Raw genomic sequence first — 25,485 nt, 5'->3', positions numbered from 1 at the left:
CTCCCCGTCTCTTCTTCCCTTCCCCTCCCTTCCTTCCTTCCTTCCTTCCTTCCTTCCTTCCTTCCATTTATGTGTTAGGTACCCTGGTACATACTCTGGATACAGTGGTAAGCCAAATATAGAAATCTGTGGCCTCATTACATTTGGAGAGTGAGATAAACATTAAATAGATAATCCTAAAAATAAGTGTAAAATCACAAGTGCTATTAAGGAAAAGATGCTGTTGGTACTGGCATAAAAACAGACACATAGACCAGTGGAACAGAGTAGAGAGCCCAGATATGGACCCTCAGCTCTGTGGTCAAATAATCTTCAACAAAACAAGAAAAAATATACAGTGGAAAAAAGACAGTCTCTTCAATAAATGGTGCTGGGAAAATTGGACAGTTATATGTAGAAGAATGAAACTCACCATTCTCTTACACCGTACACAAAGATAAACTCAAAATGGATAAAAGACCTCAACGTGAGACCGGAATCCATCAGAATCCTAGAGGAGAACATAGGCAGTAACCTCTTCGATATCAGCCACAGCAACTTCTTTCAAGATATGTCTCCAAAGGCAAAGGAAACAAAAGCGAAAATGAACTTTTAGGACTTCATCAAGATCAAAAACTTCTGCTCAGCAAAGGAAACAGTCAACAAAACAAAGAGGCAACCCACAGAATGGGAGAAGATATTTGAAAATGACAGTACAGACAAAAGGTTGATATCCAGGATCTGTAAAGAACTCCTCAAACTCAACACAGACAAAACAGATAATTATATAAAAAAATGGGCATAAGATATGAACAGACACTTCTCCAATGAAGACATACAAATGGCTATCAGACACATGAAAAATTGTTCATCATCACTAGCCATCAGGGAGATTCAAATGAAAACCACATTGAGATACCACCTTACACCAGTTAGAATGGCCAAAATTAGCAAGACAGGAAACAATGTGTGTTGGAGAGGATGTGGAGAAAGGGGAACCCTCTTACACTGTTTGTGGGAATGCAAGTTGGTGCAGCCACTTTGGAGAACAGTGTGGAGATTCCTCAAGAAATTAAAAATAGACCTTCCCTATGACCCTGCAATTGCACTACTGGGTATTTACCCCAAAGATACAGATGTAGTGAAAAGAAGGGCCATCTGTACCCCAGTGTTTATAGCAGCAATGGCCACGGTTGCCAACTTGTGGAAAGAACCAAGATGCCCTTCAACGGACGAATGGATTAGGAAGATGTGGTCCATATACACTATGGAGTATTATGCCTCTATCAGAAAGGATGAATACCCAACTTTTGTAGCAACATGGATGGGACTGGACGAGATTATGCTGAATGAAATAAGTCAAGCAGAGAGAGTCAATTATCATATGGTTTCACTTATTTGTGGAGCATAACAAATAAAATGGAGGACATGGGGAGATGGAGAGGAGAAGGGAGTTGAGGGAAATTGGAAGGGGAGGTGAACCATGAGAGACTATGGACTCTGAAAAACAATCTGAGGGTCTTGAAGGGGCGGGGGGGTGGGAGGTTGGGGAAAAAAGGTGGTGGGTATTAAGGAGGGCACGTATTGCATGGAGCACTGGGTGTGGTGCAAAAACAATGAATACTGTTACGTTGAAAAGAAATTTAAAAAAAAAGGAAAAGATGCTGTGTTTATGAAGGTATACTTTAGGGGTATATTGCTTAATTTGGCTTTAATCTGGCCTTCCTAAGGAAGTAAAGATCTGAGAGTTGGGTTAGAGTCAACTCTAGTTGAGTCAAGTGTGTTAGGAACTTAATTGCTTTGATAACTATCGTGAGTGGAATCTTTGTTTTATTACATTAAAATTTTGGAGGGTATTTGGGGAGAAGGCTGGATATACAATGCTTTGTTGACAATTATTTTTCTGTTACACAAGATATATTCTTTTGTATTCTGTCTTCCATTGGTGTTGAGAAGTTAGTTTTCAGTCTAGCTGTTACTCTTTTGCTAGTTAATCATTTTCTTCCTATTGCTTTTAAGAGAGTCTCTTTGGTGTTTTACATTTTCTCTGTTGAGTATCTAAGAGAGGATTTATTTTTACATCTACTTGGAATTTTTGTGGCTTAAAACTGGACTTTCAGATTGGCGCCTTTCAGCAGTTCTGGAAAGTCCACTGTCATTATTTTTTTCAGCATTGCCTCTCTGTATAATTTGCATTATCTCCTAGTGGGAATCCAACTAGATTTATGTTAGACTATCTTACCATATTGTTCATGTCTCTCAAAGTCCACTTGCATTTTCTGTCTCTATGTGTCTTATTTAGTGCATTCTATATTATTTCTATTTTCCTGCTTCCTAAATCACTACTAGAGACTAATTCTGTTGAAACTACTCTTAGAGTTTTGTTAGCTTTTTTAAGTCTAATTATTACATTTTAAAATTTCTCCAAGTTTATTTTGTCCTTTAAAAAGTCTGTTTATGGGGGGACGCCTGGGTGGCTCAGTTGGTTAAGCAGCTGCCTTCAGCTCAGGGCATGATCACAGGATCCTGGGATCGAGTCCCGCATTGGGCTTCTTGCTTGGCAGCGAGCCTGCTTCTCTCTCTGCCTCTGCCTGCCACTCTGCCTCCTTGTGCGCGCGCTCTCTCTCTCTCTCTCTCTCTCTCTCTGACAAAAAATAAATAAATAAATAAAATCTTAAAAAAAATCTGTTTAGTTGTTGACACTCTTGATCACTTTTTTTGTTTGTTTGTTTCAGGATTTTATTTAAGTTCTAGTTAGTTAACATATAGTGTAATATTGGTTTCATTGATTCATCACTTACATGTAACATCCGGTGCTCAATCACCAGTGCCTTCCTTAATCCCAATCACCCATTTAGCCCATCCCCCAACCCACCTCCCTCCAACAACCCTTACTTTGTTCTCTATAGTTAAGGAGTATGTTTTCTGGTTTTCCTCTGTCTCTTTCTCTCTTTCTCTCTATTTTTTCTTCCTTCCCCTATGTTCGTCTATTTGTTTCTTAAATTCCACATATGAATAAAATCATATGGTATTTATCTTTCTCTGATTGACTTACTTCACTTATCACAATACTCTTTAGCTCCATCCATGTCATTACAAATGGCAAGATTTCATTCTTTTTTGTGGCTGAGTAATATTCCATTATATATACATATATATCTCTCTCACATCTTTATCCATTCATCAAAGGACATCTGGGTTCTTTCCATAATTTGGGTATTGTAGACATTGCTGGCATAAACATTGGGGTGCATATGCCCCTTTGAATCAGTGTTCTTGTGATCATATTTTTAATACCTGTTTTTATTTCTTTAAACATAAAATATAGTATTTTTATGTTCTCTGTTTATCATTTCAGTATAGTTCGTAGTTCTGATTCTGCTGTCTATTATTTTTGCTATGTTTTGCTTTTATTGTCTTTAGTTCCTTGTATATTATGATTTCGTTTGAGGTCATATTCTTTGGAACTGTATCCATGGGGATGATTGGTGTGTTCCTTCAGAGATTTGAGTTTTCTTTGGTCAGGTGCTTGGTTGTTCTATTAACCCAGGATCCCTTTATACTAAATTCACGGATTTAGTGAATTCTTGGGCAAGCCAGTAGAATGAGTTTGTTCTGAAAACCCACATTGATCAGCTTGGGGTTATGAATTCCTAGGAGATAAATTTTTTTCCTTTACCTGGTTCCAAGTTTTGAGATGTGTATTTTATTTTATTTTGCTTTCTCGGGCTTGACGGGGAAATGCTATTTCTGAGTTCTCCTTACGCTAAGGGTAGAATCCTTTGTGGTTTAGGCTTTCTACTGCGGGGAGGGAGATAATTACAGGATCAATTAGATTCCCCACATAGAGTGGGCCCCAAGGTTTTCTCCTTTACCATATGTCATTTGAGACCATGGAAACTGAAGCTGAAATTTACCTGGTTTAGGAAAATGCCCCAGGGGCTATGTTTACCTTTTTACTTTCATTTACTGTTTGGCTTCTGAAATGTATTTACTTTTTTTTTTTTTTAGCAGCATATTGATGTGCTTAAAAATGCTGCTTTTAACAAATATTTTATTCAGTAATTTAGTGGGAGAATCAAGGTTTATCTGCTATTCTCATCTACTCATTTAATTTAATTTTATTTATCTTTTATTATTCTCATCTACTCATTTAATTTAATTTTATTTATCTTGTAAGCAGTTCATTTGGAAATAAGACAAGAGTAAAGAAAAATTATATAGAAGAATCAGTAAGCAGTTATATCAAGCTTCGTCTGCCAAAGTGATATAATTAACATTTTATATTTAAATGTGATGTTACTTAGAAGCATACAAAGTGCAGTTGTGATGATAGGCCATGTTGAATTTGTAATCAGAAAGAGATTTAGAGATTATGTCATTAGAGTACCTACTTTATGCTTAGTTTTCAGTTGGACGAAAAAGACTGGAGATTAGAATATTTATAGGGTTAAGTTCTGGCCCTGCTACTTAACAAATCATCGAACTTTCCTGAGCCTTCAGTTTCTTCACAGTCACATGAGAACAATACTCTTGACCTTCCCAAGTTATAGAATAGTTTCTAGAGTTGGAATGCTAATAACCTATGTGCCAGCACTTACAAACAGCTATTATTATTAATTTTAAAGTTTTTATAATTTGCTCTAGCTACTAATATCATGAGACTTCTCTGAGAGGTCATCAATACATTCATAGAATGCTACCTTTGTTCCATATAACTCTTAAAACCCACCTTAATTCTTTACATTTCTTTGTTTAGTTTCCTCTTTGTGTGACCTTATAGCTCAGTTTACCTTTAGAGCATAAAGGAGAAACCAAGACGTTTGAAAGCTGATTTAGAAAGATTTATTGAAATATTGAGTGTTACCCAGTTTTACATCTCTTTCATGTCCATATCATTTGGATCTGTATTCCAGTGTTTTAGGGCGTAGAGTAAAATTAGTCTTTGGTAGAGAATAGTAAGAGCATGCAATATCCAATCAGTATTGGGAAGATTTTTTTACAAGTCCATTGCCTTTTGATAGGATTAGGTTCTTTTCTACTTGTCAGCAGAGGGAGCCTTTGCCTCACTTTTGGATTCCAGAAGCCTGCGGTGGTGAAATTATAAAGAGCCAACTGCTCTATGGAAGAATGTTTGTTTCCTCACCTAGGACTGAATAGGTTTTGGAACAAGTTTTTCCTTTGTTCTTATAAAGGAAAAACTTTCTGTACTTGTTTTCGGAGTTCTTTACAATGGCGGCCCTTAAGTGCTGCTGTGGGAAGTTCTTTAAAGATGGTTGATGCTGGGGGGCGACTGCGTGGCTCAGATGGTTAAGCGCCTGCCTTTGGCTCAGGTAATGATCTTGGAGCCCTGAGTCGAGCCCCACATTGAGCCCAGCACTGAGCTCTGCACCAAGCCCAACAGTGGGCTCCCTGCTCAGCGGGGAGCTGTACTTAGTGCTATAACATTTTCTACTTCCTACTTACTTGTATTATATTGTTTTTATAGAAGATGTTGGTGATATTAGTCTGTTTTTTAAAAAAATTCTTTTGATAGAGCAGTTCTCAAGGTTGACAAACTATGATGATCAGTGAAATGGAAAAACCTGCAATCACTGCTTTAGCAAGTACTTTGCAGATAAAGATTGGAATTTCTGAACTGAATCATTTCCAACTTCCTGGTCACCTTTTGTCCTAACTTGCCCCTGAGATGTTTTTTACGCTTTATACCTATGAAGTGAGACTTAATGACTAAACTGTCGTATCCAAGGTATATAGGTGAGTGTAGGTACTAGGGAAGTTAGTTTGGTTGCTTTTTTTTTTAGCATGCAGCTTTTGAGATTAAGGTTTGCACGCATTCCTACCAAGTTCCAGATACTAACCTGGGTATTTTGCATATGTTCCCGTCTTTAATCTTCACAGCAGCCCAGTGGGGTATAGAGGTTGTGATAAGTTTTATTTTGCATTTCAAGAAACAGACTGAATTAAATTAAACAAAACAGCCAGAGTCACATCTCTGTGTCAGAGCCAGGATTCAAAACCTTCCCATCTTGTCTTTCTGATTCAAAATCATTGCTCTTACCACTACACATTAATATTTTAATCTGTCTTTGATACTTTCTCCACTCTGTTCTTTTATGATATACCATCCTGCTCTGGGAAAAGGTTAACAGCCAGAGAATATCTTATTCAGTACCTTTTTTTGAGTAGTTTTCCTCAGGTAATAATCCCTTGTTTCTTATTGCCAAGAGAGACTGCACGCAGAGTATTAATAAGTACTAAAGCTTTAAGGTTTAATCTGTATGTGTTTTTGAAGTTAGAGTTTATGAAATACTGATGGATCTAAAGATCATTCTATTCCTTTGGCAGCCTCTTTGGATTTCCATAATTTATTCTCTATGGTTGAGTGATTTTCACATTCATTTATATGTTTTCCTTTGGGGTCCTCTCCCACCCCATCTTTATTTCCTGTGCCTTTCCACTAGAGTTTATCTTCTTAAGAGCTGACTTATCCTTAAACTTTTCCCTTTTTTGTTAATATTTCTTAGTGTATCTAATGTTGGGCATATAGTGAGTACTTTGTCTTTTGACAGTACTAAGCCCTAAAATAATTAAGAATTCTAACTGCAAAGTGTCACATATTAAAACCAATTATTTGAGGCCTTTACAATGCCATTTTTACTTTAATGCTATTCATTCATTCTTTCATTCATTCAACAAGTATCTATTGAGCCGTTGAGCCCTACTCTATTCTAGGGACTTTTCAGGGTTGGAAGGTGTGGTGAATAGAGCATAATGCCAGCCAGGCATTAAGGTGTTTTCATGTGAATATGGCAATATTGTCAAATATCTTGGCCCGCTTGAGGATAATTGGCATCCTGCTACCTAGGGCTACAGTCTGACTTGGTTTTTTCCTTTCATGATGGTTTAGTTTACTTGAACAAATATATTGGGCCCCAATATTTAAGGGATGGCACTCAGTGTTGTGAGCTAGGTAATGAAAACAAAATAGTTCATCTTCAAGGTTTTATGCTTTGTTTATGGAAGTTGGAGGGGCGAGAGAGATAAGCTAAATTTAGCCATCACCAGGAAAAATATTGTCAGTACTTATAGGGGGAGTGATGCACAATGTACTAAGACAGACTAGAGGGAGAGTGTGGTATTTATGCCTCAAGGGGATTGGAGAAGGCTTCGAAGTGATGGGATTGTATCCTGGAGATTGAAGATGTGTAGAAGGATTTTGTGAGGTTAAGGTAGGGGAAAAGCACCCGAGATAAATTGAACTAGACTGACAAATGCATAAGGGCATTTAGGTCAGGCTTGTGTTACCTGAAGTGTTTGGTGGTTGGGACTGGATGTGAGGAAGTAGTCAAAATTCATTTAGCAGACACATTAAAGTGTTCTTTGGATTTCCTGCTTATTAATTTATACTTATTTCTGGAGACACTGGAGTACCTTTGAAGTTTTTGAGTGGGTTGATAACATGATTGCATCTGTATATTAAGATGATTGCTTTGATATATTTGTTTTTATGAGTTTTATTAAAGATATGGCTACTTTTAGAAGAATCCAAGGAAATTTATTAGACCAAACAATGGTTAAGTGGCACATTGAACTTGTAAGAATTGACAGTTAAGGAAATTTAAAGTCATCATTGTCATTATCTGTAACTCATTTTGGTTTACTTTTAAAAAATTATATGAGTTTAGATGAAGTTGAACCTCCACTGAGAATTTCTTGGCCTTAGATATTTTTTTCATAACCTAATTTAATTGGTTATAGTGAGTCTAGTGTAGACTATAGACTATTGTTCCTTCTTTTATTTATTTATTTATTTATTTATTTATTTATTTATTTTATTTGACAGACAGAGATCACAAGTAGGCAGAGAGGCAGGCAGAGAGAGAGAGGAGGAAGCAGGCTCCCCGCTGAGCAGAAAGCCCAATGCGGGGCTCGATCCCAGGACCCTGAGATCATGACCTGAGCCGAAGGCAGAGGCTTTAACCCACTGAGCCACCCAGGCGCCCCAAAAAAAATGTTCCTTCTTTTGATACACTTATGGTTTTAGGATTAAGAGAACTAACAATATATAAAAAGCAAATATTTAGCTTTTGGAGTTATTGCTTTATGGGATAGTTAATATTGCAAATGGAAAATGTTTGTAGAAAATGAAGAAGTATTTAAAATGTTTTTTTTTTGTTACTTTTTTTTGGTTTTCTGGTTTCCTATCATGACTTGTTACTACCTTGAGAACTCTACCTTTCTTTGAAACTAGTTACTTAAAAACCTATACCCCCAACACACTCTTTAAGAATTTTTCTTTTGGATGAGAGAAGAGAAAGGAATGGTAAGTAATGGACTCTATCGTATGACATCATCTATCTTGTCTTTCTTATGTCATGCAGGGTAATCCTACATAAAACATTAATAATAATGGTGGGGGAAGATTATAGTTATTGTGTGTGTTGGGTGAAGGATGTGGAGGCAGGGACAGTGCGTTCCCAGATAGAGCTTTCTGGCACACTCACAATATATTTCTTTAGAGACTTCAATAGCTACCATGTTAGGGAAATTGCTGTTTTGAGCAAAGTAAACTTAAATGGCAGAATATCGGCTTGAATACCCAGCAGTTCCCACCAACCCAAGTTTTGAAAGATTTTCCATAGTTCTTAAAGTCTTAAAAACCCTTTGCTTTGACAAAAAAGATAAATTTCTGATTGTGTAGTCCTTCTTACATTAAATTTACCCTTTTTGCTCTGAAGGACGTTTTTCCTCCCTCAAAGTTTTTTTTTTTTTCTTCATATAATTTGATTTGTGAGAAAGAGGGCAATCCAATAATATCACTTACTTACTTACCATTTACTGAATGCTTACCAGAATCATGCAGTAAGTATTTTTTTTTCTTGTTTTTTATCCTTATAGCAGCATCATGTTATCTTTTCATACCGCTGCTTTAGGTGAGGAAACTGGCAGAGCTTTCTGGGCTAAAATAAGGCTGCAGCAATTCTGGTCTCAAGTTCTGCCTTTGCCATCAGCTCTGATGAGCATGCCTGCCATATTCATCAGCAGTGTTTCTCTCCACCTGACCTCCTCCCCTAGAGTTCACTGCGCTCACTACTCTCCAGACATAGTTCTCATATAGTCCGTGTGTCTGCAGTGTGCTCTTTGCCTTTGGTTCTCTGGTTGTTTGGCAAACTCTGTACCTGCAAGACCCAAGTGTTATCTCTGTTTTGAAGCTTTTCTTGATTCTTCCAGCACTGTTAATCAAGCTGCATTGCCTTTTAAATTATTCTAATATGCCCCTATTCTTACATTATTTGAATATTTAACTGGTTAACTCCCATAGTCACTGAGCTTTCTTAGGGTAGCAACTATGTCTCTCTTCTAGCACATACTAGGTATACAGCGAATGTTTATGGGATTCATTAAATGAACGTGAGTTCTGGAGAATGTTATCAAACCTTTCATGATCATTACATTGGACAAAGTAATTTACCCAATATCTTATGGATGCAAGTGATAATATAACGTTTAGGACCTTCTTTTAAATGCTAACATTGCATTCATATTGAATCCATCACATACAATGCTAATTTAATGAATGGCTGTAATTTCTTTATAATATGTTATTAAACTTGTTCACAGTTTAAGGGGAAAATTGTGATAAATAACTTGGTGGAACACACACTAGTGGTCTTTGTAAGGCTATTAAAGTGCCTATTAAAATGAGACACATTAAAATGTCAAAAGGCAAGTTCATAGAAGTGTTAGTATGTAGACCCAATTTTTATTTTCTTAAGTCTTAAAGTAATTAGTCCCATGAAGTTATTTATTGGGGCAAACTCTTGAATAATAGTTGAGAATTTGTATAATTTTCCCTGGTACATTTGTGAAAGTATTACCTATTTAGCTTAACACGTGTGTTCTATTTGTTGATTTCCTCTGCTTAGGGCTTTAAATTTTATTTATTTATATATATAACTAATGTTTTAAACTTAGAATCTACTTAAATATTGCATTATTATCAGACACTGCTTTTAGAATGCTCAAATAAAAAAAATGACTGAGAGAGTAATGAGAAAGCTAGCTATTCTTTCATTCAATTAATTGTCAATTATTAATTATTAAGCATGACCAAATAGTGTAATGTATCTCAAAATTATGATAATTTTGTTGATAAGGTGATATGAATGAAAAAGTACAAAAATGGTATTTAATGGTGAATGTAAAATCCTGGAAGCTCTAGAAATCCATCTGCCATTTGTTTTTAAGTCGGTATCTGTTGAAATTCTACTCTCAGCATTTTTATGTACTTGCTCATAGCAAACATGTTGTATCATTTTTTGAGTTAGGTTTGCAATAAAGATTAATGAGTTAGTGTTTCAGTTTTTCTGTAACAACAACAACAAAATTTTTTTTCCGTGCGCGTGTGTAAAACTAGCTAGCGGAAGTTCCACAGACTTTTGGACTCTTCTGTTCTTATGTATCAGTCTCTTGATGTTTCCTGTCTGCCTTTTTGACTACCTACACAGCTGTTTTTCATGTGTTTTTCAGGCTTGGAGAAAGACCAAGTATTTTTGACAGCTGCATGCTGAACTGCGATATATGCTTGGCTGCAGGTCACGTTTGCATTTCTTCACTTGTGTTTTTACTCAATATGTAAAAGAAATATGAGCATAGAGAGATTCAGAAAACATGTAGCATGCTGAGTAATGGTAGTCTTCTTTCATGTATGCCATTCCACTTACTCTGCTGTGTAGATTTCACAGGAAGAAGAAGCAGAGAAATGGAGGAAATGGTATTCAGGATTCTCTCCATGGGACCCATGTTGCTGTAATTGTGTATGATGGAAAATGCTCTGGGTCATACATGGTAGAAAGAACTTCTGGGCATGGGGACACACATGCACATGCGTTGTAGTGAATAGACTGTAAGTTAGTAGAGAAGACTGTTAATCTGGCAGTCAGTTCAACATATTTATCCATCATCTTAAAGTTTTGACTACATGATATTTTAACACCAGGAAATGAGACAGAGAATTTAACAAATGTTCATTTCATGAGGCTGCCATAGTAGAACTTTCCTGCCTTCACCTCCCCATCCCCACAGACACAAAATTTTTTCTTTGCCATTGAAAATGAAAAAAATAATGACTTTAAAAATCCCTTCAAAATGTTTCTGGTGAGTCTCAATTTGTTTTTAGAACTTACAAATAATATTTCAAATCAAAGTGGTTAGTTTTTTCTCATCATGGTTAAAGATCAATGTGATAAATGTCTAGATTTTAAATTCCGATGAAATCTTCAACCTTCCTAATTATTTCAACTTTAAAAGATATTTTTTCTCTCTACAGTTAAGGCACAGTTTTTGAGGAAGCATCAAGAAATTGTTATCTTTTGGGGCACCTGGGTGGCTTAGTCTGTTGGCTGTCTGCCTTCAGCTCATGTTATGATCCCAGGGTCCCGGGGTCCTGGGATCAAGCCCTGCATCAGGCTCCCTCCTCAGTAGGGAGCCTGCTTTTCCCTTTCTACAAGCCCCCCGCAATCGCCATGCCCTCCCTCTCTGTCTTTCTCTCTCAAATAAATAAATAAAATTTTAAAAACAGAAAAAGATATTGTCATCTTTTCAATCTACTGCTTGCTTTTATGTTTGAAGCCCTATTAGTAAAACTTAATACATTGCACAAGATTCTCTGTATCTTCTAGTATGTTCCTCCCCCAAGCTTTCTCTATTCTACCTTTGAAACTTATTCATTATACCTATCCTTCTCAGTCTATCTCTATCATGAAATCTTTTCCACGATGTTCACTGTAATGAAGCTCTTTGATTTCCTTTAGTACTTAGTCTGTTTCACATCATTTGGATGTTATATGTTAGCTTACGTTAATTTTTGAAATGGATCCAGTGTGGTATAATGGAGCCTCCACGGGAACATGTGTTGTATAATAGAGTGAGGTAGATTTCATTTGAGAACTAGCTCTGTCACTTTCTAACTCTTTGGCATTAGGCAAATTATTATTATTATTATTTTTAAAAGATTTTATTTATTTATTTACTTATTTTAGAGAGAGAAAAAGAGAGTGTGTGAGCAGCAGGAGGGGCAAAAGGGGAGGGAAAAGGAGAGGGAGAGAATTCTAGGCAGATTGCACTGATAATGGAGCTGGATGTGGGGCTTGATCTCATGACCCTGAAATGATGACCTGTGTCCAAATCAAGAGTTGGACGCTTAACTGATTCAGCCACTCAGGTGCCCCTAGGCAAATTACTCTGTGGGTTTTAGTTTTTTCATGTGTCAAATGGAACTACTGTTCACCTTTAGAGTTATTAAAAATTATAGTTAATATGCTGGATAAATGTTTAGCACAAATGCAGGAATATACTGAGCAGGTGCTCAGTAAATGTCAATAGTAGTTTTTATTCCTATTGTTCTATATTTCTTTTTTTTTTTTTAAAGATTTTATTTATTTATTTGACAGACAGAGATCACAAGCAGTCAGAGAGGCAGGCAGAGAGAGAGGAGGAAGCAGGCTCCCTGTTGAGCAGAGAGCCTGTTGTGGGGCTCGATCCCAGGACCCTGTGACCATGACCTGAGCTGAAGGCAGCAGCTTAACCCACTGAGCCACCCAGGCGCCCCTGTTCTATATTTCTTACAGCTCCTAATACAATACTGAGCATGTGTTAAGGACTCTAAGTATGGTTCAGGGCTAGGTCATTTAAATAGCTCCTGAAATCCTATCGCTTTTATGAAGGCTTCCTGTTGGCTCTGTTCTGTCAGAACTACAAAACTTTCATGACTTCTCTAGACTGCTCATTCTGTTCCCTTTATCTGTAAGAGGAGCCTTTGGTATGTATTCTGAAGTGGCTTCCAAAGCGGTGATTTGAAGGATTTATTTATTTATTTTTGAGTTATGTTTTGGATTGATCCCTACATTTTTCTAAACGTCAGCAGCTGGGATTGTAATAAATAAAGCATTTTTCAGATATGTCAATGCAGTATGTGAAACACATAAAATAAAATCTCAGCCAGTCTGAGCTTCAGATGAATAAATTATTTTGCCTAGCTAAATTCAGTTAAACAGACATTTATTAGTATATCTCCTATGTGCCAGGCATTTTATAGTTGTTGAATTTACAAAGATGAGTAAGACATGGTTTCTGCCTTTGAGTTTACTCTTGGTTGAACAAGAGACACAAAAACAGATAATTTCAATTGATGATTAGTGGTAAGATGGAGGTGAGGGTGGAGCTCTGTGGGATCACATAGGGAGGGTGGTTGAGGGGGAAAGAGATGAGCCTGTTTGTGATGTCTGTCAGAGGACAAATGGTTGATCCACTTGATTCAGGGACAGAGATCTAACTCAAAGTGGCTTCAGTATTTATGGGAATTTATTGCCTGCAAAATTCCCAGGTAGGTTTGGCTCCAAGTGATGCTTGATGCCTTGGCTCGAACCATGTCTTCCATGACCCTCTTTTAATTATACCTTTGTAAAAGCCAAATGGCCTCTGTGATTCCAGACTTTAACCTCCTTACATACTATTCCTAAGGGGGAAGAGTAAATTTTTCTCTAGTTCTAGCTGAACTTAGAGATTTAATTTTGCACATTGACTATAAAATTATACCTATCCCCAAACCAACCACTGTGATTAATGAGATACGAATTGGTTTGGATAAGTCAGGACCTACCCTCAAGCTTAGAATGAAGTCAGTCTTATTCAAACTTCATGGCCAAAGATAGGAGGAGAGGAGAATGGATGACCAAGAGGCTGCCAGCAAATGTGCACTAGACCGGGGAAAATGAGTATAAGATTTTTTAGGGAAAGGTAATAATATAAGCAAAATCACGGAAACATACACTATCATCATGTATTTGAGAAACAGCAAGTAATTGAACATTAATACAATGTGTAGTAGAGACTTAGGCTTTCTTTGCTGTTCTTTCTCTAGCTCCTCTAGGTGTAGAGTTAGGTTATGTACTTGAGACCTTTCTTGATTCTTGAGAAAGGTTTGTATTGCTATGTACTTTCCTCTCAGGACTGCCTTTGCTGTGTCCCAAAGATTTTGAACAGTTGTGTTTTCATTTTCATTTGTTTCCATGAATTTTTTCAATTCTTCTTTAATTTCCTGGTTGACCCATTCGTTCTTTAGTAGGGTGCTCTTTAGCCTCCATGTATTTGAGTTCTTTCCAACTTTCCTCTTGTGATTGAGTTCTAGCTTCAGAGCACTGTGGTCTGAAAATATTCGGGGAATGATCCCAGTCTTTTGGTACCAGCTGAGACCTGATTTGTGACCCAGGATGTGATCTAGTCTGGAGCATGTTCCATGTGCACTAGAGAAGAATGTGTGTTCTGTTGCTTTGGGATGGAGTGTTCTGAATCTATCTGTGATGCCTATCTGGTCCAATGTGTCATTTAAGGCCTTTATTTCCTTGATGATCTTTTGCTTGGATGATCTGTCCGTTTCAGTGAGGGGGGTGTTAAAGTCCCCTACTATTATTGTATTATTGTCAGTGTGTTTCTTTGATTTTGTTATTAATTTGTTTATGTAGTTGGCTGCTCCCATGTTAGGGGCATAGATATTTAAAATTGCTAGATCTTCTTGTTGAACAGACCCTTTGACTATGATATAGTGTTCTTCCTCATCTCTTATTTAAGTCTTTGGCGTAAAATCTAATTTATCTGATATAAGGATTGCCACTCCAGCTTTCTTTGGAAGTCCATTAGCATGGTAAGTGGTTTTCCACCCCCTCAGTTTAAATCTGGAGGTGTCTTTGGGTCTAAAATGAGTTTCTTGTAGGCAGCATATCAATGGGTCTTTTTTTTTTTTTTTTTTTTTTTATTCATTCTGATATGCTCTGACTTTTGATTGGGGCATTTACCCCATTTACATTTAGGGTAACTGTAGAAAAACATGAATTTAGTGCCATTGTATTGCCTGTAAGGTGACTGTTACTGTATATTGTCTCTGTTCCTTTCTGGTCTACTACTTTTAGGCTCTGTCTTTGCTTAGAGGACCCCTTTCAATATTTCCTGTAGGGCTGGTATGGTGTTTGCAAATTCTTTTAATTTTTGTTTGTCTTGGAATCTTTTTTTTTTTTTTTAATATTTTTTATTTGTTTATTTTGAGAGAGAGAGACAGAGTGAGAGAGAGTATGAGAGGGGAGGTCACAGGAGAAACAGACTCCCCATGGAGCCGCGAGCCCGATGTGGGACTCAATCCCAAGGCTCCGGGACCATGACCTGAGCCGAAGGCAGTTGCTTAACCAACTGAGCCACCCAGGCGCCCTGTCCTGGAATCTTTTTATCTCTCCTTCTATTTTCAGCGACAGCCTGGCTGGATATAGTATTCTTGGCTGCATATTTTTCTCATTTAGTGCTCTGAATATATCATGCCAGTCCTTTCTGGCCTTCCAGGTCTCTGTGGATAAGTCTGCTTCCAATCTAATATTTCTACCCTTGTATGTTACAGACTTCTTATCCCGAGCTGCTTTCAGGATTTTTTCTTTGTCGCTAAGACTTGTAAGTTTTACTATTAGATGATGGGGTGTGGACCTATTTTTATTGATTTTGAGGGGGGTTCTCTGTGCCTCCTGGATTTTGATACTTGTTTCCTTTACCATATTAGGGAAATTCTGTCCTATAATTTGCTCCAATATACCTTCTGCTCCTCTCTCCCTTTCTTCTTCTTGTGGGATCCCAATTATTCTAATATTGTTTCATCTTATGGTATCACTTATCTCTCAACTTCTCCCCTTATAGTCCAGTAGTTGTTTGTCTCTCTTTGCTCAGCTTCTCTATTCTCCATCATTCGGTTTTCCATATCAGTAATTCTCTCTTCTGCCTCTTTAATCCTAGAAGTAAGAGCATCCATTTTTTATTGCACCTCATTAATAGCTTTTTTAAATTTCAACTTGGTTAGATTTTAGTTCTTTTATTTCTCCAGAAGGGGATTTTATCTCTCCAGAAAGGAATTCTCTTTATCATAGAAGATAAAAATATCTTCTATGATTTTATCAAGCCCAGCTAGCATCTTCATCATTCTGAACTCTGGTTCTGACGTCTTATTGATGTCTGTATTGATTAAGTCTCTAGCGGTCAGTACTCCCTCTTGTTCTTTTTTTTTGAAGTAAGTTTTTCCACTTTGTCATTTTATCCAGATAAGAATAGATGAATGCGAGAACAACATACTAAAAGGGTAGCAAGGACCCCAGAAAAATATACACTAACCAAATCAGAAGAGACCTGAAACTGGGGGAGAAGAAAGGAGAATAAAACTATATATGTATGTGTGTGTGTGTGTGTATGTGTATGTGTGTGTGCATATATATATATATATATATATATATTTATATATATAAATGTGTGTGTGTGTGTGCATATATATATATATGTGTATATATATATATATATATATATATATATATATATAAATGGTTGATTAGACTGGTGAATAGAACTGAGGCACACACTTGATTTTGGGTGTATTTTGGTCTGTTAAAAGAAACTGCCTCCCAAAATTTTAAAGAAAGAAAAACTTATATACATATCAAAATAAGGGTAAGTATGATGAAGGGATGGAATATGACTGTAAAGATGAAAATTAAAAAAGAAGTCAAGCAGAGAAAGTCAATTATCATATGGTTTCACTTATTTGTGGATCATAACAAATAACATGGAGGACATAGGGTGATGGAGAGGAGAAGGGAGTTGAGGGAAATTGGAAGGGGAGGTGAACCATGAGAGACTATGGACTCTGAAAAACAATCTGAGGGTTTTGAAGGGGCGGGGGGGTGGGAGATTGGGGGAGCCAGGTGGTGGGTATTAAGGAGGGCATGTATTGCATGGAGCACTGGGTGTGGTGCAAAAACAATGAATTCTGTTATGCTGAAAAGAAATTAAAACAAAAAAAAAGATTCTTCCAGAATGTGGTTGATTTTCTGTTCCTAGAATTGCTGTTCTTCTCTTCTATCTCCTGTCGAGTTTGTAGATGTTCAGAATGGTTTGATAACTATCTAGCTGAACTCCTTGGACCTAATAATATTTCAGTCTCCTACTTCTCTGACATCTTGCTTCCTCTCGAGACTTAGAAAATAAGTTATAAAAAACAATGTGATGGGGTATTTGCTCCTTGCTGGATTAGTTTCTATACATTACTTCATTTAATTTTCACAATAGCTAACTAAAGTAGGTATGCCATCTTGCAGATAGGGAGACTTGAGTCAAAGCTCATAGCCAATAATTGGTGGAGCTGGACTCAAACCCAGATTATCTGACTGTAGAGGCAGCTCACATGGACATTACTCCTCTATGCTCCTCTATGTTGCCAGAGTCTCCGGAAATAAGACTTCATATAGTACCATGCTATGGAACCGAGTTTTCTCTGGGGCTCAAGTTTTCTTCAAGCTCTAGTTCTTTGTCATACCATGCTAAGGCAGTGATTGTCAAACCTTAGCATGCATCAGATAGCCTCTAGAGTTTGGTAAAACCTAGAATTGCTGAACCCTAATACCAGAGTCTCTGATTTAGGAGATCTGGAGCGGAATCATAGAATTTGCATTTCCAAGAAGTTTCTAGATGATGCTGATGCTGGTGATCTGAGAGCCATGCTTTGAGGACTACTTCTTTTAGGTTGTTGGGAGTCTGAAAATTTGTGGTTCAGTGATATTCAGTATATTGAAATGAACTCAAATTTCATTGGTACTTCTGCTTGAAAATATATATGTTCTGACCTCATGTTCTTTAATGATACAGACATCAAGAGTACATTTTGGTTGCAGTAATAATCTCCCTCATAGGTCAGGGTTATTGCATATATTTTTCATTAATTTGATTTCTTTGTCTCTTTGATTCTTGCTTATTAAGATTAAATTTATTGTTCTTCTCCATGGTCCCATTCAAATCACTAATGTTCAGTTCCCTCCCAATTGTTAAGAATGTGAATTTGTATACAAAATGTATATATTTAAACACTGTATTTCATTTGTCTACAGTTTTATTGTGAAAAATTTTAAAAGCTAGGAAAAGTGACAGTTATATAGAAATATAACTGTTGACTCCATCATTTAGAGTCAACAGTTATAAATATATATGTATCTGTTTATATATATATACACACACACAGATTTAGTTTGATGAGCCACTTGAAAATGAAGATACAGATATTGTGCTACTTCACCCATAAATATTAGAACACACATCACTCAATAAGAACATTCTCTTACATAACCATGAGCACACTTAAAAAATTAATAATTCCTATTTTTTTTCTAACGTGCAGTCATATTTCAGTTTCCCCAGTTGTTCCAGTTGTCTTCTATATCTTGTTGTTTATTGGTTCCTGGATCCAATCAAATGAAACTAAAATTTAAGATTTAGCAATGCTGATGGATCTTTAGGTTCAGATTAAGTTCTGTGTTATTTAAGATACAGATGTTTGATTGCATTAACAAAGTTACAAACTTAAAGATGGTTTAAATAAGGAGGATGTTTATTTCTGTCTTTTTTTTTTAAAGATTTTTTATTTGTTTATTTGACAGACAGAAATCACAAGTAGGCAGAGAGGCAGGCAGAGAGAGAGGGGGAAGCAAGCTCCCCGCCAAGCAGAGAGCCTGATGTAGGGCCCGATCCTAGGACCCCAGGATCATGACCTGAGCCGAAGGCAGAGGCCCCAACCCAGGCGCCCCTATTTCTGTCATATTTAACCACCTGGAGATAAAGTGGTCCTGGGCTTTAGTGGGTGAGGGTGGGCCCTATTGTCCTCTGTATGTGGCTTCTATCTCTGAGGCCTGTCAAGATAGCTGTGTTATCTCCACCAATAGGCTGGGAAAAGTGGAGGGGAATGTTCTGAGAGCTTATCTATCTTTAGCTAGAGATTTTAGCATATGGTAAATGAAAATAAGTGTACTTAAAATTAGACCCCTTCTGAATAATTTAAAAATTGGGGAATGTATTCCCCCAAATTATTGATACACAGTAATCTGATAACTTCATCAGTTTATAATTTAAAATTGAAACAGCTTATATTGCACCTTGGGGAAAAGATTAACTATGACATTTTTGTGATGGATAGTGGTAAATGGAAGCCATTTTATTTATAAAGAAAAAGTCACCTAATTTCCTCTAATTTTTCTTTAGGTCGAGATTTAATTTGTATCCAGTCTATGGATGGGATGCTGATGGTATTTGAGCAGGAAAGCTATGCTTTTGGGAGATTTCTCCCTGGTTCTCTTTTACCTGGGCCGCTTGCTTACAGTTCCCGTACAGATTCCTTTATTACTGTCTCTTCCTGCCGACAAGTGGAAAGTTACAAGTAAGTTTGGATGTTGAATATTTGGAATCATGACTCTTGGTATGTTGCTGGTTGATTCTTTTTCACAAAAAGCTTGAATATTACAAATGAAAAAAGACTGGTTTCTTTGATAAAATGTAATTGTGGTGACTTAGAGGATATCATTTACATATTGTAACATATTTGCTAGTGCAGAGATTGACAGAAAGGATTTGAAGTGAGGCAGACCTGGATTGGAATCCTAATGTTGCTACTTGAAGCTGTTTGATGGTCAATGTCCTTATCCTGGTTGTAATGGAGATAATAATGACTTTTTTTGGGGGGGGGGCACTTTTAAAGTTTTTAATTCCAGTTAGTTAACATACAGTGTTATATTAGTTTCAGGTACAGATTCAACAATTCATGCATCATCAGGTGCTCATCACAAGTGCACTCCTTAATCCCCATCACCTATTTCACCCATCCCCCTACTTCCCTCCCCTCTCTTAACTATCAGTTTATTCTCTGTAATAAGGAGTCTGTTTCTTGATTTGTCTCTCTCCTTTTTTCCCTTTACTCATTTGTTTTGTTTCTTCAATTCCACATATGAGGGAAGTCATATGGTATTTTGTCTTTCTCTGAATGATTTATTTCATTTAGCATTATACTTCCTAGCTCCATTTTTTATATCTGAATAACTTTCCATTGCAACTGTGTATGTATATGTGTGTATCATGTCTTTTTTTATGCATTCAATAATAGAGGGACACTTGGGCTGTTTCCATATCTTGGCTATTGTAAATAATGCTGTAAACATAGGTGTGCATGTATCCCTTTGAATTACTATATTTGTATTCTTTAGGTAAATATCCAGTAGTGCAATTGTTGGATCGTAGGATATTTCTGCTTTTGTTTTTGTTTCTTTTTTGGGGGGGTGGGGAGAGAGAGGGAGGAAGTGGGAGGGGTAGAGGGAGAAGGAGAGGGAGAGAATCTCAAGCAGACTCCACACACCCAGCATGGATCCTGATGAAAAACTCAATCTCATGACCCTTAGATCATGACCTGAGCTGAAATCAAGGGTCAGATGCTTAACAGACTGAGCCACCTAAGCGCCCCAGGGTAGTTCTGGGTAGTTTCACTTTTTTTTTTTTTTTTTAACTTTTTGAGGTACCTCCATACTGTTTTACAGAGTGGCTGCACCAGTTAGCATTTCCACCAACAGTGCAAGAGGGTTCCTTTTTCTCCACATTCTTGCCAACACCTGTTGTTTCTTGTGTTGTTGATTTTAGCCATTCTGATAGCTTTGAGGTGATAATCTCATTGTAGTTTTGATTTGCATTTCCCTGATAGTAAGTGGTGATGAACATCTTTTCATGTGTCTGTTGGCCATCTATATGTCTTCTTTGGGGAAATGTCTGTTCATGTTTTCTGCCCATTTTGTAATTGGATTATTTGTTTTTGGGGTATTGAGTTTTATAAGTTCTTTATAAATTTGGATACTCACCCTTTATTGGATATGTCATTTGCAGATATCTTCTTCCATTCCATAGGTTGCCTTTTCATTTTGTTTCCTTTGCTCTCCTGAAGCTTTTTATTTTGATCTAGTCCCAGTACTTTATTTTTGCCTTTGTTTCCTTTGCCTCAGGAGAAATATCTAGAAAAGAAGTTGTTGCAGCTGATGTCAAAGAGGTTACTGCCTATGTTCTCATGTAGGGTTTTTATGGTTTCAGGCCTCACATTTAGGTCTTTAATCCATTTTGAATTTATTTTTGTGTATGATGTAAGAAAGTAGTCTAGTTTCTTTTGTATGTTGCTGTCCAATTTTCCCAACATCATTTTTTAAAAAGATTTATTTGAGAGAAAGAGAGAGAGAGAGAAAGAGTGAATACAAGCAGTGGGAGGGGCAGAGGGAGAAACAGACTCCCCACTGAGCAGGGAGACTGACTTGGGCCTCAATTCCAGGACCCTGGGATCGTGATCTGAGCTGAAGGCAGATGCTTAACCAACTGAGCCACACAGGTGCCCCAGTTGAAGAGACTTTTTCCCATTGAACATTATTTACTGCTTTGCCAAAGATTGACCATATCGTTGTGGGAATAATGCCTATTTTGACAAGCTTGTTAAAAGGATTGAATGTATGTCAAGTTGCCACCCATACAAAATGCTGATTAATTATTGTGACTGTTCCCTGAATGATTAATAATAAAACACAGTACTACTGAAAAAAGCCAAATGAAAAGATGCATATATGAAATTATTTTATAAAAAAATGTGACATGGGAAGAATACTAGCAAAAAATACAAGTGTTAATATGAATGTTTTAAAAAGAACAATTCATAGTAAAAATGAAGTATGAAAATGACCCTATGAAAACAATTTGTACTTTTTGCTGGAAATTCTTACTGATTTGAGCGAATTGTGTATGAGAGAGACTGTTTTCTTCTACCAGGTAAATTTCAATAAAAATTAGGGCTTTGAGTTTTTGGAGGGTGTGATTTTGTTGGAAGGGGTGATGGGGAAAAGAAAGTACAAATTCATCCTGGGGAAAGAAGTAGACTTGGAGGATTACAATATCTTCAGTAACTTTATTGTTCTTATCTTACTGATGGCAACACTTAGAACTTTAAACATCTAAGAACACTTCATTATAGCTTTTCAGTTTTTGGTTGTATGATTTTTCCCAAGGCAGGAAGAAAATATAAATTCATCAGGCAACACCTATAAATTTTGTCTTCAAGTTTCAATATTGTGCATATAGCGAGTTATTCCCTTCACGTTCGTAAGTGGCAATCTACCTTTTGTGAATTGTTCTCAAAATATCTTTGATTCAAAACCCTAGAAATGAGCAAATGTTTGTGACTAAGTAGAAGTTAACTGATGGAGGTACTGTGTCATTATATCATATTCCTTCTTTAACTCCTATGGCTCTTGTCCAAAAGAGACGAATGAATTGTGGCATTGCTACTGGTAAGAAATAAAATACGCTTATTTTGAGAGGTTGAGAAAAATATCTGTATAATTCATTCAAGCCTGCCAAAGATTAAGCAATATTGAGGAGATCTGCTTTTCAGCTTTCCACTCAGCTCTGTGCCTCAACTCCTGCCAAGTAGGGATACTGGCAGTGCTACACTGGGGTCACAATAGAAAGATTTGAATGCTCCATGACTTACTCTTTGAAATATGTGAATAGGAATTAATTTGGTAATAACTCCAGGAGTGACTGGATAAGGAAGCAATGTGTAGGTTTCCTTAATGTGTAAGTTTAATCTCAGAGAAGCTCACCCTCTTTGAACTGTGGTAATTTACGAACATACCAATCTATTAAATCCATCTCCATCTAGGACTAAAAGTGTACACCTTATCCATTATGTGGATCTTTTATAATGGTAAAAATGCATGGGATATGTGATTATTATGAAATGATGACAATTAAGAGGACTTATAACATTAAATAGTATATTACATTTATATATGCTTTCAAGTTTAATAGATTAAATTAAGTGATAATCACTCGGGTAATTTAAGGTTGGAGGAAACATGAAAACTGCAGGTTTGTTCTTTTGAGGCTTCATCTATTTATAATCAGTTAAGAATGTAATCAGTTAATAGAAAAGGCTTTTAAGACATAATTTATATTCATTTTTGATATTGATATTTAATTACCTTTAAACAAGCTCAATTATATTCAGAGAGGAACTAGCGAATAGCGAACGCTGTGGATCTCAAACTTCAGTATAAGGATCACTTGGGCAACCTGTTATAAAATGCAGATTTACAGATTCCCAATTACTGGTACACTAGATTTTGATTTAGTAGGTTTGGGGACTCCTTTATTTCACCTCCTTGATACATTATTGCCTAAAACACTGATTTTCCAAATATCATATTGCCTTCTTGTATTCTGATGAACTATTTCACAGTATGCCTTGTGTTATCAGGTTCCTGAGAGCAGAGTCTGTCTTAAATATCTGTTCGCTGACTGAATAAGTTAGTTCATTTATTCAACTATTCATTTAGGAAACATTTTTCAAGAGGCTTCTCTATGTCACACGCTTGTGCCAGGTACTGGAAGTGCAGAGTCAAGTAAGAGCTGTCTCTTGTCCTCAAGCAGTATGCAAAGGTGGGAGGTAGCAAGTCAGTCAACTATATGAGGTCATTGTGATAGAGGCTCTAGAGAGCTGTGCACGAGATCCTGAGGAGGCCTACTGGTGGGCCCCCTCAATAAGAGTTCGGTGGAAGGAGGCTCCCTGAAGAAGTACACCTGCCAGGAGCTTTATTTTCTCTCCTTTTATTTGCTACACACCTCCCCCTGTACCCAGTACATTGCTAAGTAGATAAGCCACTTTAAAGAAGTATTTTTAAATTATTTATAGAGTTTAGTTGACAATATTTTAAAAAGAATATTGTGTTCTTCACCAACCTTAGGCTCTGGCCAAAATGAAATATCTGTTTTCCATGTATGTTTAGGCCTTTTCTCTCTCTTTTCTTTTGCTCATACTGTACTATATTTGAAGTTTTTCCTTTCTTCCCTGTATATGAAAATTATATCTGGCAGCCTCGCTGGTCTCCTGCTCCTCTTTCTGACCTAGCCACAAGTAACACCTCTTCCTCCTTAATTTCACGGAGTAGTTTTTTGCTCTTTCCACAAGTACTAGTCACACTTTAACTAATATTACTTATTTGCTTGTTTTTCTCCTTGACAGGGCTAACTGCTCCTCAGTGGCAGGGATTTTATATCTTCCAAAATGCCTGGCATTGTACCTTGCCAAAGGGAGATGTTTAACAAGAACTTGATGAAAGAGTGAAAAGTTTGTAAGGAAAGCTATTTTGTTACTGGCATCTTTCAATGAAAAGGATTCTTCCTGGCATAACCAAGAATGTTTTAGCTTTACTTGTAATGAACATAGTAATGCTTTGTATCCAGAGAGCTTCCATTTCTAGTAGAGTTCTCTGGGTTAAATATCAAGTTTCCAAGATCTCCTGGTACCTTTGAGGTGACAACTATGTTTCATTTGAGAATAAATGATTCTGGAAGGTTTAGTTTTGTGCTCTGTGACACCTCAATCCATTTTTAGTTACTTCGTGCTGTTTTTACGATGTGATATGGAAGAGCACTAAATCATATGGCTGAGTTTGTCATTGGTATTCCACAGGACCTGTTATGCATTTGTGGCTATTGGATCTAATAGTGCTACCATTCACCTGGACTTGCTGTATTGGTGCTTAGTGCCTTTCTGTTGAGAAACACACATGACACGCTCTTTTGTGAAATCTTATTACACTGGGCCTGATTATTCTTTCAGCAGTCTCAACAAGGGAATTTTATTCTTTAGCTTATATCACTGAACATTTGAGTGGTAAGAAAAAAAAAAACCCAAGTATTTTCTTTATTTCAGAATTGCCAAGTTTGCCTGGAATTGTTTGGTTTTGGAAGTAGGTTTCCATGTACATTATTGCTCACAGTAAAGAGGACTTAAGGAAGAACTATAAAATAGATGCTATTGCAAGTTTGTCATCATCTAAATTTGCTGTCAGTTATATTTAGTAATAAAATACTCTTCTGAGTTGTCTTCCAGGAATGCAATGGTCTGGATTTGGAAACAAGGAGTCAATTTTGGCTGTGTCTCTATCTGCTGTTTGATGTTAATGAGGCCACTTTAGGGGCTCACTTATTCCCAAATGATATAATAATGCTTTGTAGTTCTATAAGAAGGTTCAAACAGCTCAAAAGCTTTGGATTTTTACAACAATCTCATTAATATCCATATCATCCTCTAGTAGGTTGGTGTGTGCAGGAAATGAACTGCCTATGTAATTAATTGCCCGAGGTTGGATCCATAGCAGGCCCAGCTCTGGGGATGATGTTTTAGTCACCAGTGCATACTATTTCTGTTACTGTGTCCTGGTAAGAGTGAAATAATCCTATCTGAGGTTGGAATGTGAGGTCTAGTTATTTGGCAGGGTGGAGACAGAGGAATTTTGTAGATCAGTCTCAAATGGTATGGAGACATTTGCTATAGCTGCCCATGGGATTTCTTAGCATTGTTTTACAAGGCCGAGAGCATCACCCTCCTACCTTTTTTGTCTCATTTCCCATGACTCATTCCTCCTTGCCACACATTTCTCCTAAACTTCTGTCGTGGCCTTTCATGTCTTTTTTTTACTACTTGTATTTTCATGTGCTTTTGGCCTTTGCATCTTTAGCAGTGTGATGAGTATTCACTCATTCTTTAAAACCTGGCTTTCTTCTCCTGAACCCATA

At 36.9% G+C, this 25,485-nt stretch overlaps 1 protein-coding gene across 2 annotated transcripts in view; it reads left to right on the top strand.

Moving 5' to 3' along the window:
• The window catches only part of BBS9 (Bardet-Biedl syndrome 9), a 453,073-nt gene that overhangs the window by 84,435 nt on the left and 343,153 nt on the right, over nt 1-25,485 (top strand). For both annotated transcript variants that reach the window (XM_032871845.1, XM_032871835.1), the window contains exon 6: nt 19,090-19,264. In XM_032871845.1, coding sequence (XP_032727736.1) covers nt 19,090-19,264 — 175 coding nt within the window. The remainder of the gene's footprint in view (nt 1-19,089; nt 19,265-25,485) is intronic.

This window comes from Lontra canadensis, unplaced genomic scaffold, assembly GCF_010015895.1.
Source record: "Lontra canadensis isolate GAN:19392208 unplaced genomic scaffold, GSC_riverotter_1.0 scaffold2, whole genome shotgun sequence".
Lineage (NCBI taxonomy): Eukaryota > Metazoa > Chordata > Mammalia > Carnivora > Mustelidae > Lontra > Lontra canadensis.
This window is presented reverse-complemented; position numbering and strand designations above follow the sequence as displayed.